Below are 18,898 nucleotides of genomic sequence, written 5' to 3'. Positions count from 1 at the left end.
CTTAGAGGGCTTGTTGTATGTCTAAAAGTGCTTGAACTAAGCAACTTTGCCTCTTTGTCGCCTGCACGCATGACGTCTGCGCAGTCTCTCCCACCTGAAAATTCGCTCTGTATAGTGAAATTCTAGAGATAATTGCGACGAGCGCCTGTCGCGGACGCAACCGACTTATTTTGTGACAGGTCCCGTAGCGTGCATATCATTGCTGCAGGAATCTTCAACAGCATGGCCATCGTGGGGCCCTCGATCGGTTTCATTGTGGCCGGCTACACGCTCACCTACTACGTGGACGTCACCACCGACGTCTCCGCGTACGTATACGACGCTCACTACTGGCCTCTCTGTTGCATCAAGCATTCTGCTTTGCTGATGTGCATTTCATAGTAATTCACCATACAACACACGCGTATTGTCCTCAAATATCATTCACAAATGAACCGTAAGCAGACTGCGCGACATTGCTTGCGACTTAATCATGCCCTAAACCTCCTCCCCGCTTCTTTTAAGCTTTACTACTTCCTCCTACACAGTCTCCTAGAATTTTTTCGTAGGGAATTTTTACTTTATGTAATGAAAGAGAGGCGTTTAGGCGAAATAGCCTCCATGAGCCTGTGGCACTGAGCAAGAGGCAGATCCCATCCATCCCATCTCACCCATCTCTAGATAACTACCACCAGACGCTCTGGCGACGACTCCAGACGCGCACCCTCCCGTCCCCTTATAGTGCGTCTCGCTACCACCACACCCTCACCGATCCCTCCTGCACCCTTTGCAACAACTCCCACCGCCACCCTCGCCCACATCCTGTTCCAATGTTCGGCGGATCCTCCTCCGCGGGGTCTAGAGCACCTTACCACCTGGGAGGATTGGGAGACCCTGCTGCACTCTGAGGACCCGGTTCGGCAGAAAATCGCCACAAACTGGGCTGCCGACGTCATGAACCATAGGAACATGAACGTTTGAGTGTAGTGGGGCCGTACGGGGGACCAGGGGCATGCATGCCCCAAACTCTTCTGTTTATTAATAAAGTTATTACTACTACTACTACTGGGTGGATCGTTACGGGGTACTAACGATGCAGATGGTACGCAGTTGTGCCGTGTTCGTACCGCGCACCAAGCCTCAACCCTAATCAGGATTACACTTTCGAAACGACTCAAGATGTCAACTACAGAACAATCAAATATCAATTACTATAAGACTGATGCAGGGACCCGGGCCGAATATTTTTCAGCGACTGTGGAGGGAGTAGAACAATTCTTCTGAACTCTCACCAATGGTCGGCAAGGAGCTTTTAATGGGAAGCAGAGACGAGAACTTTGGTTTTTTATGTTGTTTTAAATTTGCTAACGATGTGAGTTTTTACGAAAATATGCTTGCAGTCTGCAAACATTGTTTTGAGGTATTTCTGCGCATTCATTTCCGCGCCAAATCTAGCTGTCCCAAGCTTGTTCTAGTTAGTACAAAACCCAAGTGTGATGTCTAATACGAAAGTAAGGCCTACATTGTAAGGCCGTGCTGTGTAACGAAACTTTAGCTCCGTGCAATTACTGTGTCATTAGTCTAGCGTTCATCGGCTCTGAGTGACGCATTAATCTGTCCACACTGCAGCCTCGGCTTGAGCAACAAGAGCCCCGCGTGGATCGGCGCCTGGTGGATAGGATTCGTGGTGGCAGCCATCATGGCACTGACACTCGGCCTGTTCACTTCCTGTTTCCCGAAGCACCTGCCCGGTACGCCCGCCGCCGGTGTCCCCGTACTCCCAAATGCTTGGAAAGCGAAGTTTGGGGGTTTTAAGCAGAATGCGCTATGTGCTATAGAAGGCAATTTTTTTTTTATAATTGAGAAGACCTTTCAAGCTGAAGTGCAAAATATATAAGAGCATGCAGCTCGGTAGTACCGCTGTACCACTACAGTTAGAAATTAATTACAAAATTCGACGTCTGTTGCGGCGGTAAGGTACACTGTATTGGATTAGCGGCCATTCCTGGACTGGGGTAACTAGGTCGTTCTCTTATCAATCTTCCATAACCATCCCCAGCTCTTGCATATTTATGAAACAACATAAAAATGCTCGCATATTGTTACCTTGTTACCTTATAAGGTGCAGTATTCATTCTATCATGTAGCAAGAATAAAGTCATAGCTCTGTGTAAATAAAACCAAAGTCACGCAGAAATGTGGGAAATTTCTTGGCGAAACCTACATTTAACACATTTTCAGCTACAGTTTATATCTGGTACGGAAGCGTGGCAGTAGCCTTCACTCAAATTTGTTAGTCAGATTGTTCCATATATTGTTCATGTAAAGTATATTGCTAACAATGCCAGTCGCAGGTTAGGTTACCACCGTAGAAACTTTTCTCAAACCCCAAAACCACCTCAGCATAACAAATAACTTCTCATGGCATGTTCATATAAACTATATTACTAGCAATGCCATTCGCACGTTAGGTTACATCCGTAGAAACTTTTCTCAAGCCCCAAAACACCTCAATATAACAAATAACTCCTCATGGCATGTTCATGTAAAATATTTTACTAAATGCCAATCGCACGTTAGGTTACCTCATTAGAAACTTTTCTCAAGCCCCAAAACACCTCAAACTAACCTTGTATCAACACTACTCATGTGAGACACAGCTATTAACTCTTACTAGCAGAGTAGCTTCTTCCCTTAACCATAGTTTAACAGTAGACTGCATATTCCTCGGTTTCACAAAAGCCGTCGATAAAGTCCCTCATAAGTTACTCCTGAAATTACGTACCTTGAACATTGATCCCAGCATTATACAATGAATTGAATGTGTCCTCATTAACCGTTCTCAATTTGTAACATCTATTAACTTTGTATTACTTACTGCTCCTGTAAAATCTGGTATTCCACAAGGCTCCGTTTTAGCCCCTTGATTACTCCTAATATATATTAATGACCTTCCTGACTGTGTTTCCTCAACCATCAGGCTTTACGCCGTTGACTGTGTTTTTTATCGTGTAATAAATAACCTTCATGACAACTTGCTCCTGCAGTCCGATCTTGACGCAATCTCTAGTTGGTGTAACAATTGGCTTATGACCCATAATGCTAGTAAATGTAAAAGTATGACAATCTCTCGTAGTACTGACACGCATCTAACCTTCAGCTACACACAAAGTATTCCTTAAAAGTGTTACTTGCTACAAATATCTTGGAGTCCACAAAACAAATAACTCCTCATGGCATGTTCATGTAAAATATATTACTAAAAATGGCAGTCGCATGTTAGATTACCTTCGTAGAAACTTTTCTCAAGCCCCAAAACATCTCAAACTAACCTTGTATCAAACTTTAATTGGACCTAAACTAGAATATGCCTCCCGCTATATGTCATCCAGATCTTTCTACCTTATTTGACGATATCGAAGCAGTTAAAAATGGATCAGCGCGTTTCATTCTTTCTAATTATGCCCGTACCGCGAGTGTTTTATTAATGAAGTCGCAACTAGGTCTTCCAAATTTAAACGTTCCTAAAAAGTTCTCTCATTTGTACCTATTTCATAAACTTTTTCACTAATCTTACTAAAACGTGAACTTCTTTCTGAACCTACCTACTTGTCAGCACGCATCGATATAGACATAAAGTTCATACCCCTATTCTGTAGTACAAATATGCTTCTTTATTCTTTCTTGTCAAGAACTGCAAGAGAATGGAACCATCTTGCCCCCTTCCATTGCCTGCATCGATGATCCCACGGCATTCAAAGATGCGATGAAACATCTCTTTTCTGTATAGCCCGGCCACTTTTTCTCTTCCTTGGTGTATATCTATTTCCTTCACGTTTAAAAGGCACGTACTTTATTTTTTGGTCGTGTCTCGCAAAAAAAACTATGATGTTTCCACCATGTACCCACCTCCTCTGTAACGCCGAAAGGCCTTGAGGGTAAATAAATAAATACTGAAGTAAACACTGCCACACTAGGTCTTTCACACAGGCACCAGTTCAGCGAGTAAGAATGAGCTGGGTGTCTGGGCAAACGATTACTTCAAATACTCTTCATAGGACTACGTTAGACACATCGTTAGATTTTTTTTTAAAGGACGCGTGAAGCCTGCCGCAACCATTCCAACAAGCGGCGCAAAATACAGGAAGACCTTCTCGCCGAACTTGTATCGATAAGAGGCTATATTACTGTGACGCTCAGGCTCTAGCAATGTCTAAACAACGCTACTTATCATTGAAGAAGACGCAAGCCTGTGCACAGAGGCGACATGCGTGTAGAGGAACCCCAGGTTGCTGAAACCCACGCGCCGTTCCTTCTCGGTGCTGCGACCTGTAGCATACGTTCTGCCCATACGAAGGCGACTCACAAAGGCTTGTCGAAGCGACATGATTTGGAGTGGCTGCATCGCGGCTGAATACGGCGCAGGCTATTCGGAGCTGTGCGCGGAGAAAAAGGCGGATATGTCCATGTTCTCGGTGGTGAGCATGCTGGCGACGAGCGATTTCGGTCGCCGACTCACCGACTTGCCCAAGGCCATAAGGCGGCTGCTCTCCAACGTGCCCTTCATGCTGCTCTGCTTCGCCATGTCTTTCAATCGTGAGTGCTGCTGTCATCTTCGAATGGCTATGTCAGAACATTCACGCTGCCGCCGCCCCCCCCCCCCCCCCCCCCATCCCTCCCCGAACTGCGCTCGTTTTCTTAAGCCGTTTTTCTTCAGCCCACTTGCATGCACAGTGTGATATATTGTATGCATTTGTTTGGTTGTCAACTTGAGTTCGCTCAGCTCGATTAGCTATCAATAGGTGATTAATAGAGCGCAAAAAAAATGCAAAGTTGAACGAGCGAAAGATATCAGGCATAAAACTCGGTGCTTGGGGGTTATTCCTACAATCTCGTATGGAGGCAACCATGAACCATATTTCTCAAGAATTGAATTAGACTTCTGACTGTCGCGGAAAAAATCTTATTCTAAACATCACGAAATAACATATGACAGTAACCATACGTTAAAGCACAGAATTTTTTGTTTGTTTTTTTAAGAAGACAGAAACGTTTTTTTGACCCACTCTATACTGCCTGAGAAACTTTAGTGCCATAAAAGTTTCTTTAGTTAATCCTGTCCATTTTGTTTATAGACTTCATTCGATGATTAGGTCTTGTATTAAAAATTTCTTTAAAAATGTACACACCGGAAACTGTTTTATTATAAGGGCTGTATGATATTGCCAGGGGGCGCTCGGAGTGAAAAACGACGTTGAAGTGAATCGGCTCCGGACTCGCAGGACGTACCTAAACCTTGGATTGTGTAATTCTACCTGTACCGGCTCTGTTAACCTAGCCCCAGTCGCCAACACCGTGACAAATCTGGTGGAGGTGCTGGGTGGAGGTGCCAACACCGTGACAATATAAACGTATTTCTATGATCAAATGAATTAACAGCATACCAATGAATACATGTATGCAGGTCTGGTTTAATTGGCTGTTAAGTAGCCGAGAGTGTGTGCTTGTAATAAAAGCTACGTACAGTCTCAAGCACAGTCTCAGTAGAAGCTTGTTTTCGAACGACTCTACGCGCCACCACGTCGTTCTCCTCTTTAACAAGCGCCACCGTCCACTTTGTCCTTTTCTTACACATGCGCAACACCGCGCGGCGCAGCGTAATTGACATAACAATATTTTGACATCCTGTGATATAAATAACCGAGACGTTTGTTGCTTAGCCCACCTTTTCATTTCTGCATGCCGCTGACTGCAGAGATGTTCGCCATCGGCATCACCTCCATGATGACCAAGTTTTTTCAGTCGCAGTTTGGGCTGCCGTCAGCTAAGGTCGCCTACCTCACTGGTGAGTTCCTCGGCGCAGGAAGAGCTTTAAGTGGCACGGCGTAATGCGGAGTTTTATTTTCTGTGCTCTCTCACTACATCTGCTGTTACCAATTTTTATGTACTTCATTACTGTTAGCTTAAGTGACCAAATATTGGGCTTTTCAGCAGACCAACCAGAATTTTTACATATAAGGTTTTTGAGGCGAAAAGATGGTTTCTGCGGCACAATCATACCGGTACTTACAGACATGACAAAACAAGGGAATTTTGTTAATTATGAAGTGATTAACTAATATTTGACAAATCGCTTCTTAACTGTGGTTGGCCATGTAGTTGCATGAAATATTTGTAGCTTGCCATTAGCACCAGCCGTATTCTTGAAAGCGTGAATATAACCTGTGATGCGCCTCAGTGTCGCGTCACTTCTTTCCCGCGAGTGCTGGAGCAGCAAGCAGCAGCGAGCATGCGGAGCAGGAGGGAGCAGAGAAGGGGACGCGGCACTTGTGCCATTAGCACGCGGCTTTGGGGGCGGTGCTTAGAGTAACTTGGGTTAGGGGCAAAGAATATCGAGATTTTTTTTTTCTTGAACTGCGAATTTCTAGCGAAAACTGGCAAGCTCTCCTTTCTAGCCAGATAGCTAACTTATATAGATACTAATCATTAATTATTCTGCTATTTCTCCTGTATATCATGTCTTTTTCACTCGCCTTTTTAGTGGAAGAAATACGGCATATTGTCTGGTGACACGTTTATCACAGAGCCGCTCTAATAGCTGTTAGCCTTACCCTATGCCAGAAAGAAATCACAGACTGACGCATATATTACAAATTGACAAAATCCTACGCTGTGCACTTCAGTAAATTCAATGAATAACAGTGGTTAATTGAAAATAGCTTAAATTAACTTAAAGAAATTGTTACAATTGTTTTGATCTACAGGAAAAGACTGCCTAAGATAGAACCTTATTTCAGGAAGATATTTCCCTGTGGCCTGGATTCTCAACCTTAATAATGTATGAAGACGAAGCGCGATATTCAAATCTTTATAGAGACAAATGATAAAAATCCGCTGTTTGAAAATGTCTATGTATCTGCAGCGTTGGGAAGTAAGGGAATCAGCGTAAATACATATGTTGGAATTTCGCGAATAGACTCCTACGCTAAGACAGCCCTGCGAATATAGATTCAGTTTGGTTCTGTCAAAAACGCAACAGCTTAAATTCTGACCAATGCAAAGGAGGCTGCCAATTGAAGCGTAGCTCTCCTGTAGGTCGCTTAGATCTAGTAGCAGCCAATGGCTTCAGAAAGCCTGAGTAACCCGTAGGTCTGCATATCCCTTCGCGGCATAGTCTGCTATTATAGGCTATCACCTTTCAAAAAATCATAGTTTTATTTTTTTAAAGCACAGGCGATGGATCCAGATGTCCAAGAGATGTCTCAATAACGCTCCTTAAGCGAAGATGAGGTCAGTCACGGCGTAACTTGACTCATTCGCTGCCAAGTGGGAAAGGGGTGTGTTCCTTTCTTCATATCTATGCTTCTTACCAGCAGGATAAGCCTATAGGATGTAGGACGTCAGTATTAAGGAACAAACTGCATTAAATGTTATAAAAGTAAACACATCAATTGAGCATATTTAGACAAGAGAATTATCTTTGAGTTTCACTGAAGGAGTTGCACTTGCAGGACCCATCGTGTTGGTGGGTGGCGGCTTCGGCGCTATTATCGGTGGCGCCTTGGTGAGTCGTTGGAATCTAGACTACGCTGGCATCATGCGGTTATGCATGTACAACTGCTGCTTTTCGTGGTTCGGCGTGCTCACCTTCCTGGCCTACTGCCGGGAGAACACGTACGCCACGTCACAAGGATACATTGGGGCCCCGTGAGTTCAAACATGCAACTTATTTAGGCTTCTTGTGAAGTGACGCTGATAACCGTAACGATTCATGTTCCTTCCATAAAATTTATGCTAAGCAGGCTGTTTAGGTAGATGTGTATTTTGATACTTGGGAAAGTTTTGGTTTTCATAAAATCGGTTTTTCCGACCTTTAGTAAATAATCACTGAATTTGGGATTTGAGAGGTGACCCGTATTTTATCCTTGTTGACTCAACACGGGCCCATGGCAGATGAATTCTTAGCACTATTAAGTTGAATTCCGCGTAGTCGTATTAAAGTTGCGCAAAGTGAGAAAATAAAGATAACGCTCTGAAAATTTCACTTGATATAGGCACACGGCTAATGTAGCGTGATCAATCAAATATGCTCTGATTATATTTGTTATATATGATTAAAAAGGGAGCGCTTCTCATGCATTTATCCTATAAGATTTCTTTCTCCGGAAATCTAATTCTCCAATCGCAATTCCTGACTTGCAGAAGGCCCACTACTTTTGACTTCCGCTGTAACAGCCACTGCAACTGTACGTCGTCTATCCTGAACCCGATATGTGGCGCTGACAACGTGGTCTACCTGTCACCGTGTCTAGCAGGCTGCCGCAGGGAGATACAGGTCAAGAGCCTCAAGGTGAGCTTTTGAGAACTTTATAGCATTTCGGGTAAGAATTCAAGGCAACATCTTTAAGTTACAGTAAAGACATCAAAGGGAAACAAAAATTACAGGGATGCGCGTAAGTGTGCTGAAGAACGGAAGTAGCGAAAACCACTTTTCCATGACTGTTTGCATTAACTGTATCGTCATTGTCATCGCTATTGCCATCATAATCGCTATTGCTACTATCACCTTATTGCAAAAACCAGTGCCACTGGGAGCAAGCGCCCCAGCGTAATACCTGATTATGGTCCCAGTATGACGCTGGACACTGGGCGCACTGGGACGCGGCATACTGGCACGCTCCGCGCTGGCGGCACTGTTCGCCCGAAAAAAAAAAAAGGCGTGGGATAAAAATTAAAAAGTAAAAAATAACGAAACAAGTCAGGTGCATAAAAATACCTAAAAAAAGAAAAAAAAATCAGTCACCAAGCGTGCCTCGAACTAAGTCCCTAAGTACATACCAATCACTAGCTCAGCACGCTAACCACTCGGCCACGCCGAGAACTGCATTTTCTATAAACAATTTTGCATTTTATGTCATGGCTCGCATTTATAAGGTTGGGACTTCATGTTTCGTAGTCTACAGGCCATTGCTACCGCTCTAACAATTGCAACTTCTTGATCATTTTAGCTTGCTGTCTGCTCTCACGACTTGCAACTAATGTTCTGGCTGCCTATGCGCGCTATTTTGTGCACTGGAATCATTTTAACATGTGGAGTTTGACATCGCTGGCAAATTTACCAACGCCGGCTCTTGGGTGGTGCGCTGCTACCGTGGCTGTAATTTTCGCTGAACACGGAGCTTTAGTAGAAGCCTTCAAGGAAAAACGTGCGACCAAGCTTCAATACCGGCAAGCGCCGCAGCGATGACCCTAAAAGCGTGTAACTAAACCTTATTTGTATGTAAGCATTGCGGAAAGCGCTGCGATGACCGAGGGCTCGGCTGCTTGATACGCAGAGTAAGAAGGAGCGCAAAAGCTTCAGAAACACGCCAAATATTATGTATTACAAGCGCTGTATGTTGTTGCTTTTTTCTCTCAGGGAGCCATCGCTCGGTAAACTACTCTCTTCCTCGTTTTAGTTTTTCTTTCTGCTGTTGATACTGGGCCGTTGTGCAGGCTACGCTCGCCTGCGATTGAGCCCGCATTGAACATTTTGGCAGTAATCATTGTGTTAGAGTGCCCTTAAGATCAGCTGTGAAGTTGGTTATGCATGGTAGCCCACATTATTCAATTCCAGCTTTAGTAGTGCGTTAATCGTCAGTCTGTCATGAGATCCAGGCGCGCGGCGATCGTTGTCGCTCTCGAAACGCTCGAAACGACCCATCGAAACATGGAAACTCTAAAAAAAAGATACTGCCTTTGTTTTCTTACAAATGCGCAACGACTTCGCTGCAAAAAGCGCTTGCTTGAAACATATTTTTCATATGCCCCCCGATGGTCGATTGAAAGTACGCTGTTGCCCTGTTGGCCCCTGAGGGATGCTACTCCGGCTGACGCCGCAGGCCGCACCGGCTATACTGGGGCACTGGGACCAGTGCGGCCCAGCGCACATACAGCGCCTCTCCCAGTGCATCGCGGATGCCAGTGACTCACCCAGCGTCAAAAGGCTAATCCCAGCGTTTTTCTTCCATCGCACCAGTGCAGCCAGTGTCTTCCCGTTACTGCTCCAGTGAATATCGCAGACCTCCAGCGTGCCCAGCAGATCCAGTGCAAAACCAGCGGGAAAATCTTACTGGTTTCGCACTGAAGACGCTGGTTTTTGCAATAGGGCATTGTCGTCATTAACAATTAAATGCACTCTCACTGTCATCGCTACAACCATCATCCTAACCATCACTAACTGCACTGTCATATTCATAGCTGTTATTATGTTTGTGCTAGATGAGGAGTATTACTGTCAGTTTCCCACGACCCAGGCGCAGAGTAATGGTTTGCATTCTCAAACGGGGATCGGAGGGATAGTGGTTCGATTCCCAGTGGAGATAGTTTCCTCTCCATTTTCCGCACACACTTGCGCGTACAGAATCTGATAACGTCACTCATAAACCATGAAAGGCTTTCGCCTTAGAATTCTTCCTAAAATATTTCTGCCTGTGTAGCAATTAAGCAGGTAGAACGAAAGGAAGATGGTTTGCACGGTATAAAAAAGAAGAACCGAACAAGGGTAAATGCCTCAGGTCGCAGATGAGCCAACATTTCGACAAGTGGACTTGTCTTCGTCTAGGCATAGCGATCATCACTGAGCAATTAAGCAGGCATACAAGCGATTAACGAAGATAAGAAAGACTTACTACATATTTTATTATGGTCCCAAAAACGCAGTATTGAGTGTCCTATCAAAACTGTCATTTGGGGATGCTGCAAGATAAAGAGAAATGTGAATCGTTTACAAGGTGAGCTTGTCCCCACAAAGGAAGAAAAGTGCTACGCTTTTCTATAGGGCAAAGAGGAAAATAAACAGTCCCTACAAAATGCATGATACTTGTCAACATTCGTGATCCGCTCCAGAACTGGCAGGGAATAGGGCAGTGATTATCTCTGTTTTATTACCTTGGCTTCGAAAGCGCTTTGTCTATGACATTAAAAAAATGTTGAATTTTCATAGTCGATCCTGCGTACTGCGCATCGCGGATGAGCACAACAGCAGCTCCTGTAGAATCTCCCTTTCTTATCTTTGGCTATGATATTCAGCCAGTCAGAGCGCTTTAGGCACATGGGGGGAGGGGAGGGGAGGGGCGGACGATGCCTACTGTTCCTTCAGCTATTGAAGAATGGAATGGGCTGCCACATGAATTTATGGACGATATCTGCCTTGATATTTTTCTTTAAAACGTCGAATCATATTTTGAGAAGCAAATGGTGTAAACAAAAAATCGTTCCTAAAATGTCTTTCGTTATTCACTGCGAGTGTTCAGTTTAGGATTTTATCTTATTAGTACCTATTGTCTAACGTGTTCTTTTATTGTGTCGCTTCGCAGTTCTTTACAATGCGACAAACTGAATGCCCGTTTTAGTGCTGCAGTGCGTATGTTTTAAATTTTTTGTGTGCTTCTGATGTTTTTCATTTTTTATAACTGTCCCATCAGTTCACCCACTCCTGTAAGAGCCTAGCAAGGCTTACAGTATGCTTAAATAAAATAAATAAAAAAATGGAAGCCATAGTCGTGGAAAACTCTGACACTGCAGCGAAAGTAACGACCATGGAATGCCGGCATCCGTAAACTGAGATCTAGAGATTAACGTCTCGTTTATTGAACCATTAAATGTTGTGCAGAATACGACTGCTGCTCCCGAATGTACATGTTGAGGGGACTTAGCAGTAGTAATACTTAAAAAAAGACCTTTTTTGCCTCTTCGGAAAGTAAATCATTTTCATTTCTAATCTCCCCCCACTGGTTCTTCTTAAATTATACACAGCTAAACGTTAAGAGCAGAAAGCAGCGAAAACTCACGCCTCCATTTCATGTAGCCAATATTCTTGTTTCTCCTTTTGTGGCACAGTTTTACGCGTAAAAGTTGATTTATGCTAATTTCGCTCAAATAAAGTTATATGTAAAACAGCGCTCCGTGTTAGTTTCTTAGTCGATCCAAAGCATCGTGGAGGAGCGTGCTCCTGAAAGTCTATTTGTAGACTTGCAGGCAAAAGAAATTGTAATGTCTGATGCAGCACAGCAAGTCCGAGAACAGACCGGGAAATGGAACGAGTGACACACGGAAACAAATTCAGGAGGCACTATACGTCTCCTTACGTGAAGCAATGCGAAACACTTCTCTCCTGGTATACTTGTCTGATTGTGCGCCTGTGCCCACACTTCTAATGCCTTGTGTTACGCACGGAGTTCCGCCAATGTCTGGCGTGTTCAGACACGTCTGGGGATGTAGTGGCGCAATCTGCTGTTAAGACGTCAGACATTGCAACCATGACCATTACCAATCAAATCGTAATTATCATGATAATTATCAATCACTGATTTCATTATTGTCGACATCTGAATGGTTCTCATCTGCGAAGGATAGTTTCTGTTCACACTTTCTGGTTACACGAAGCTTAAGGTAGTTAGAAAGTCTTTCACCTTAAAATTTAACGGGCTATGGACTTATAATCACCACAGGCCACATATTCAACCTTGCTACGCCGACTGCGAGACAAACGCTTTTCCCGTCATGCCAATACAGAATATGCCCTTGTTCTGCAATCAGTGTATGCTGGGATAATTATGGCGATCGATTATCAAATCAGCTTTAGTTGAGAAGGTCTGAAGGCTACGCAGTGCCTATCAAAACAAATGTCATAATTAGCAGTTGTTAGCACAGGTACAAACTCAGCCATGAAGCTGCTGTTACCTCTAAACTTAATTGCAACCAATTTATTGAACCGACAGTAGTATGTTAGTAACGTGACTAAGTTAAAGGTCAGTATTTTTCTGTGTTCTTTTTTTATCATGTAATCATGTCTAAATAGTCAGAGAATAAAAACCAGCCAAGGGACGAGGACGAAGAAAGACGATGTACACACGAAAGCTTTCGGATGTGTACATCGTCTTTCTTCGTCCTCGTCCCTTGGCTGGTTTTTATTCTCTGACTATGTACCAACTGACCCAGATTTCAACCCTCCTTCAATGTCTAAATAGTTAGGACTGAAACATTCGGGCTCTTATTTTCTAAACAGAAATCACCAAGAATTGTCCTGTGCAGTAAAGGAATAAAAATCCCAAAAATATCCTGTGTTTACTAGTCTGTTCAATTCGAAACCAAGACCGTAGATTAATGAACAAAATGACACAAAATGCAAGGCACTAGCTAGGTGGCTGTGGGAAAATCTATTCCAAAGCATGTGGCAGATAATATGGGAAATATACGTGCATTTAACGTCACGGATGTCACTGTCATGCAGTGTCATGCACTGTCACAACAAACCGACTGATGCGGCCCTCTTGACGTAACTGGTGTACAAAAAAAGTCTCCTTGTTCCAGCCCAAAACGGTGTAAGGCCGCATGAAGGTCGGAAAGCTTCATCATCACTGGTTCGTATACCTATCATATAAATTGCCTCACATACTTTCGCAGATGTACAGCGACTGCTCCTGCGTGAACGGCACATTGAGTGAGGTGGCGGGCGTGAGTAGCGAGCAGGTGCTTCTGGAGGCCGTGCAGGCGACCCGGTCGCGCTGCCCCGTCGACTGCATACTGCTCTACCCGTACCTGGTCGGCATCTTCCTTTCCCTCAGCTCGGCATTCCTCAACGCAGCGCCCGCCACCGCGGCGTCCATCAGGTGCTCTATCTTGCTAAGCGTTATGTCTGGCGATCACGCAAATCGCGAGGCAGTTTCGCACCCTTTGTCGACGAAGCAAACACTCATGACATTTTGCACGAAGTCTTCGTAGTCATCCGAAAAATAACAACTGAAGAGTGATCACAGTGTACTGCAGCACATAACGCAACATTGTAATGTCTAGAATTTCGCCTCTGTTTGAGTCGAGCATTTTCTAATTATTGCATCCATTTCGGGGGCTCGCACCGGTAAATCTTCGCATTTCTCTATCGTTTCGTTTCCTCTCCGACCACTCGCACTGTTGAGACCTGGCAGCTTCAGGTTCCCGCAAAGTAATACATCCGCACCGCCAAACGGTGCCGTGTATTTGTTTGCTGTCACCCACAATTGTTGTTTAAGCATTTGGGCATATCAACGGACATTGTGTTTAACTCTTCTATAATAACGCGTTTGAAGTTGCGGAACGTATATCTAATCTGTTCAGGCATGTTGTGCTTAGACCACGGTCCCGCATCGTGGTCACCCCACATGACGGCGCTTGATCAGTGGTTCTAGCCATGGGCTTAGGGTGTTCCACGTGGACGGCGGCGACCTAAAAAAAGTACTTCATAACGTAGTTGCAGTTATCTCATTTATTAAACAGCAATTCTGCATCACTGGTTTTCTCTCTTCTTCGAAGGGCATTCTGCCTTCGCGGAAAAAAATTGTTTGCTGGGAAAAAAACCAGTGATGCAGGATACCCTCATTACCTTGATTTTGTGGGCATGTGGACATTCTCGCACACTTTGTTCGCGGGTGCTGTTGAGCTGCCACTTAATACCAAGAACCCCCAGGGCAAGGTCACAGACGGGAGACGGCGGTACTCTTTAGGAGATCACAACATTATATCCTTCGCCGCCATTATGTGGCGGTACAAGACCACATAACGTGACAGGTTCGTCAGACGCTCATTATGGAGGTTAAAATGCGCTGGACACCAGAAGTCTTGGACGCCCAGTTAAACGCACTAAACCTAGATATTGATCGCACCCTTTCCGTCTCCATAAATCCCGCCCTTCAAAAAGGGTGCATTGAGATACTGATGCACTCTCTTAATTGGTACAGTAAGCTCCAAATCAATCGAAAGTAAGTTCCCATGTGTGTTTGCACCGTTCATATACATGCTCTGTAGCTCATTGTGTGCGCTCATCACAGGTGCGTCAAGCCCGCGGAACGATCCCTGGCACTTGGAATAAAAACCATTGTCGCCCGCCTAGTGGGTAAGTGACTGTGGCTCTACACCGACTTTAAGAGCGGGAGCTGTTCGTTAGGATTTCAGGGGAAAAGATTAACACCAGAATAAGAATAGAGGACGATGTATGAATTAAGCCCAGGCATTCCCAGGATATGCATAATTTGCGCGTTGGTGATGTATCCAGCATAGAAGGTGCATTCGGGCAGAAATAGGAAAACAGCGTCTATACAGAGTCATCCACGGTCCACCGGCCGCATTTAAAATGCGTGGCCTCTGAAAAGGCCTTACATCCCCTTAAATTGTTGCGCATATTTTGCTCCCAATTGCACGTGTGCACTGCTTTAATCTTTTGTGTTAGTTTCTGCCCTTATACTTATAACTGCGGTTCTTAGCAACACAGCCTCCTTCAAAAGTTCATGTCTTTCTTAATAGTCATCACAGACTTGTACTACATTTCTTCGCTTTCATGGAGCTCGAATTGAAGTTTTTACCGCTTTTCAAAGTTTACCTAAACTATACCATATACGTTCTAACAGCAGTCAATATGCCAGGAATTTTCAAAGTAGGTAGTCATAGCTCCATAGCTGTAAGCTGTTTCTGACATGAAACTTCTACATTTCTCACAACGAGTGGCAGCAAGGCTTGAAAGGGCTAAAATCATAAGATGTTGCAACGAGTTAAAGATCATCCTGCCACCATAAAACACGGAGTGGCACCGAGACGAAGCAGAGCCCAAATCGGAAGAGTGCGAGCTTGGGCGCCTAAAATATTGCTGTAAACTTATAGCCAGCGTCGTCTGCTTGTTTGTTCTGCCACGTGCAAGCAACCCCTATGAAGCAAGTTTGATTCCCTAGTTTTGAGAGCGTTTGCTTCGTGATGCATCTGCTGCGTATGTGCGGCTATGGTTTGTGCAAGCGTGTAACGTTCAGAGCAAGATGCCAGGCCCCGGTTGGGTTTGCGGATAGCTTTTTGAGGGCAATCGTCGAAACTAAATCAATGATGTCTTAGGTCCTCTGAAGATAGTTTTCGTGATTAACGATTGCAAGCGGTTTCTCTGGTAGACTGGATTGTTTATCACAAATTTGGGCTGTTCAAACTAAATAATGTCGCAGATTTTCTAAAAGTACGATTGGCAACAGTTTCTCTGGTACGCTTGGCTGTTTATTAAAAATGTGCGATGTTTTCTGGTATCACACAAACTCTACGTACGAGATAAAAACAAGTGGTTGCAGTTTCGTAGGCTTCGATGCAAAACAGCCGACTTTAGGGATGGGTTGCGTCGACGAATCAGGACACCTAGCAGACGACGGTGACCCAAGCACCAGGAATTGTGAGCAAGCCGGCCCTTGTCCTCGCATGCTTTCTTCTTTCCTTGGTCCCCCAGTGCAGCAGCGCCTGGAATCCGGTGCTCGAGCGATATTCTGTACATTTCGTATGGCATGTTCTTATTTCATATTAAGGGTGAGGGTGCGGATTCGTAAGCTGTAGTGCACTTAACCGTCTCCCAATAACGCCTCTCCGCTAATACTAGGGAACCATCTGTGCGGTTAATCTGCACCAAGGAGGCAAGAATGCTTACTGGACGCTTTTTCTAGCGCTAAACGTTAATAGAACTCTGCCGCGCTACCTTGTCGCCTACTGCTGCCACTAGCATGTAGTATACGCAGGTGCCCTCACACCAGAGGCAATTCTGACACTTCCTCAATGTCGTTTGAAGCGATTTCATCTTTGCACGCCCGCATGCCGGAACTTTTCTAGCTTACTGTAAATATTCCTACTGAATCTCTCTGTAAAGAGTGCCAACCTAATCTAAAATGTTGGCCTAGCCTGAATATATGTATTACATTAACAAACCCTGTCATCTCTACACGCACCAGGGCATTAAAAAGTGTTTCGAGACGCTCTAGCCTAGCTCGTTCCAACCTTATGCTTTCTCCGCGGCAGGATCCATTCCGGCCCCGGTGATCCTGGGCGGCATCGTAGACCAGACGTGCCTCATGTGGCACCGGTCGTGCGGCTCCAGCGGCAACTGCATCGTCTACGAGAACGAAGGCATGGCGCGAGGAATGTTCTATGCGCTGGCGGTGATGCTTTCAGCGAGCATGATCCTCTTCTACTTCTCGCTTGCCGTGTACCGCCGCAAAGCCCTCAAGCGCGCCGAAAGGAAGAGAAACGCCGCACTTACCGCCAGGTCTCCCAACAAAGATTCTCCCTAGCGGTGGCTCTACCATACTCGTCGGCAGCGCCCTATGACAAAACTGCCCTGCCAGTCTCTGCCGTGCTCCCTGGTGTGTCTCGTATACCGATACCGTGGGACGTCTGTGTAAGGTTGCACGCATAAAAAAACACGTCCAGCGAAAACCGCGGTGTTGGGATTTGATGCATGTTTTGATCACACGGGAGGCATCTTGCGTAAAAGCGTCTTCCAATGAGTAAATGTTTACTCTATAGCCGACCACGCCTCACTAGTTCTTACTTTTACAAAGGCACTAATTAGGCCTTTAGATCATGCTGAGTAACAGGGTGACTACATCGACTTTCTGTGCAACACGTGAGCACTGCTGGTGCGGAAACAACACTAGTCGTAGGGTCCAAAGAAACATCGTTAGTCTCTCCTCTGCCAGCTGCGGTGGGTGCTGCCGATGAATGATCGCTGCAGCGGCGCTGCGGTCAACCGGAGGGCGAAACGCATTTGCTGCTCATTGTTAGATGCCTTGCGCGTGCGACCGCAATCTTTCCGTTACCGCTGCTTTTTCATTTGTCTAAGATGGCGCACAGTCATTGGACTTATTTTCTTTAACGCTTTTCTAGCTTTTAGCAAGAAATTGTAGTTGTTTCCCTTTCATCCAGAAAGTGTAATCAGGTGACTACTGTAGTTTCAGCATCATTGATTGTCTTTTAATAGGGCTGTCGAGAATAGCCAGCATGTTCTCACTACGTGACTGCCTCTTTGGTGCTGATACTAAGGAACTTTTAGTTTAGTTTTCTTTGTACATCTTTAACGTCCCAAAGCGACTCAGGCTATGAGGGACGCCGTAGTGGAGGGCTGCAAAAAAATTTGACCACCTGGGGTTCTTTAACGTGCACCTTGCTTTTCGCCTCCACCGAAAAGCGGCCACTACTGCCGGGATTGCGATCCCCCATCTTTGAACACAGCAGTCGAGCACCGTAACCACGGCGCCACTGCGGCAGGGCAACTATAAGAAAGGGAGCATTCCTGATCCACAGTTTCCCGATAGCAGTGGCTTCAGAATGCTGTGAAATACAAGCGCTCTAATGGTGACCGAGGAGGGTGGCACAGGTTTAGAGGGAAGAGAGAATGCGGCTGTCGACCTGTTTATGGAGAGTTTTGGGATTCATGATCTGAAGAAAACCACCCCCGCGAGCTGTAATTGTGCTCACTTATCAGACGTGAAACTGCTCACAGTGAAACAAAGCGTCGGCCCTTCTAACATGAATAATACTCGCGAAACCACTATATTATAGGACTATTCACATTGAGGACAAATGTAGCGTTTCTGAAGAGTCCCGACAGGCTGGTGTGAAGCAGCTTTTAAGGCGAAAGCCTTTAAAGGCGCATGCTGTTGTGGACAAAATGTGCCCAGCTTATGCGGCGGCTCTGATTGGCCGAGGCGAGATGACGTCATAGAGGTCTCGACCAATCACTGAGCACCACCACAGTATGCGCAAATGCGTGCCTTATTGGTAATTTGCCAATCAATGATCAATTACTAATTAATGACTAATAATTATTTACTGTAGGATTGGGTTTTTTTTATAGGTACTGGGAGATCTAGAAGCCCGTAAGTTCCCGTTACTAATTCATGACTGATTAAGTAATCATTTCATTTATTATTGCCAATTGAATAATTGCCTGATTAATGGCTAATTAATTACTACTTAGTGCCAGTTGAGCAGCAGAATGCGGCACTCAGGCGTTCGCCTTTCACTACTTTAGTCGCTAAAGTCACTCGTAATTTTTTGTAAATGTAAATTGATGTAAATAAATTTTAGCAGAAATTACAGTTTAAAT

General features: G+C 44.9%; 1 protein-coding gene across 1 annotated transcript; it reads left to right on the top strand.

Moving 5' to 3' along the window:
- The first annotated feature begins 219 nt into the window (after nucleotides 1–219).
- Nucleotides 220–17,081, top strand: LOC146190477 (solute carrier organic anion transporter family member 4C1-like). The gene is made up of 9 exons (XM_084600171.1): nucleotides 220–308; nucleotides 1,609–1,730; nucleotides 4,405–4,575; nucleotides 5,735–5,824; nucleotides 7,491–7,686; nucleotides 8,182–8,329; nucleotides 13,426–13,631; nucleotides 14,826–14,890; nucleotides 16,810–17,081. The coding sequence occupies exons 1-9, from the start codon at nucleotides 223–225 to the stop codon at nucleotides 17,079–17,081; spliced, it is 1,356 nt and encodes a 451-aa protein (XP_084456297.1). The 5' UTR covers nucleotides 220–222.
- The last annotated feature ends 1,817 nt before the right edge of the window (nucleotides 17,082–18,898 follow it).

The sequence above is a fragment of the Amblyomma maculatum genome, chromosome 4 (genome assembly GCF_055883805.1).
Source record: "Amblyomma maculatum isolate TAMU_Amacu chromosome 4, ASM5588380v1, whole genome shotgun sequence".
Taxonomy (NCBI): domain Eukaryota; kingdom Metazoa; phylum Arthropoda; class Arachnida; order Ixodida; family Ixodidae; genus Amblyomma; species Amblyomma maculatum.
This window is presented reverse-complemented; position numbering and strand designations above follow the sequence as displayed.

What these genes read in the sequence shown, in the direction of transcription:
- LOC146190477 (XM_084600171.1), top strand. Translation starts at nt 223, where the DNA reads ATGGCCATCGTGGGGCCCTCGATCGGTTTCATTGTGGCCGGCTACACG. An exon ending in TAAGGTCGCCTACCTCACTG is followed by an intron (nt 5,825 to 7,490) that starts GTGAGTTCCTCG and finishes TTGCACTTGCAG; the next exon opens with GACCCATCGTGTTGGTGGGT. An exon ending in TACAGGTCAAGAGCCTCAAG is followed by an intron (nt 8,330 to 13,425) that starts GTGAGCTTTTGA and finishes ATACTTTCGCAG; the next exon opens with ATGTACAGCGACTGCTCCTG.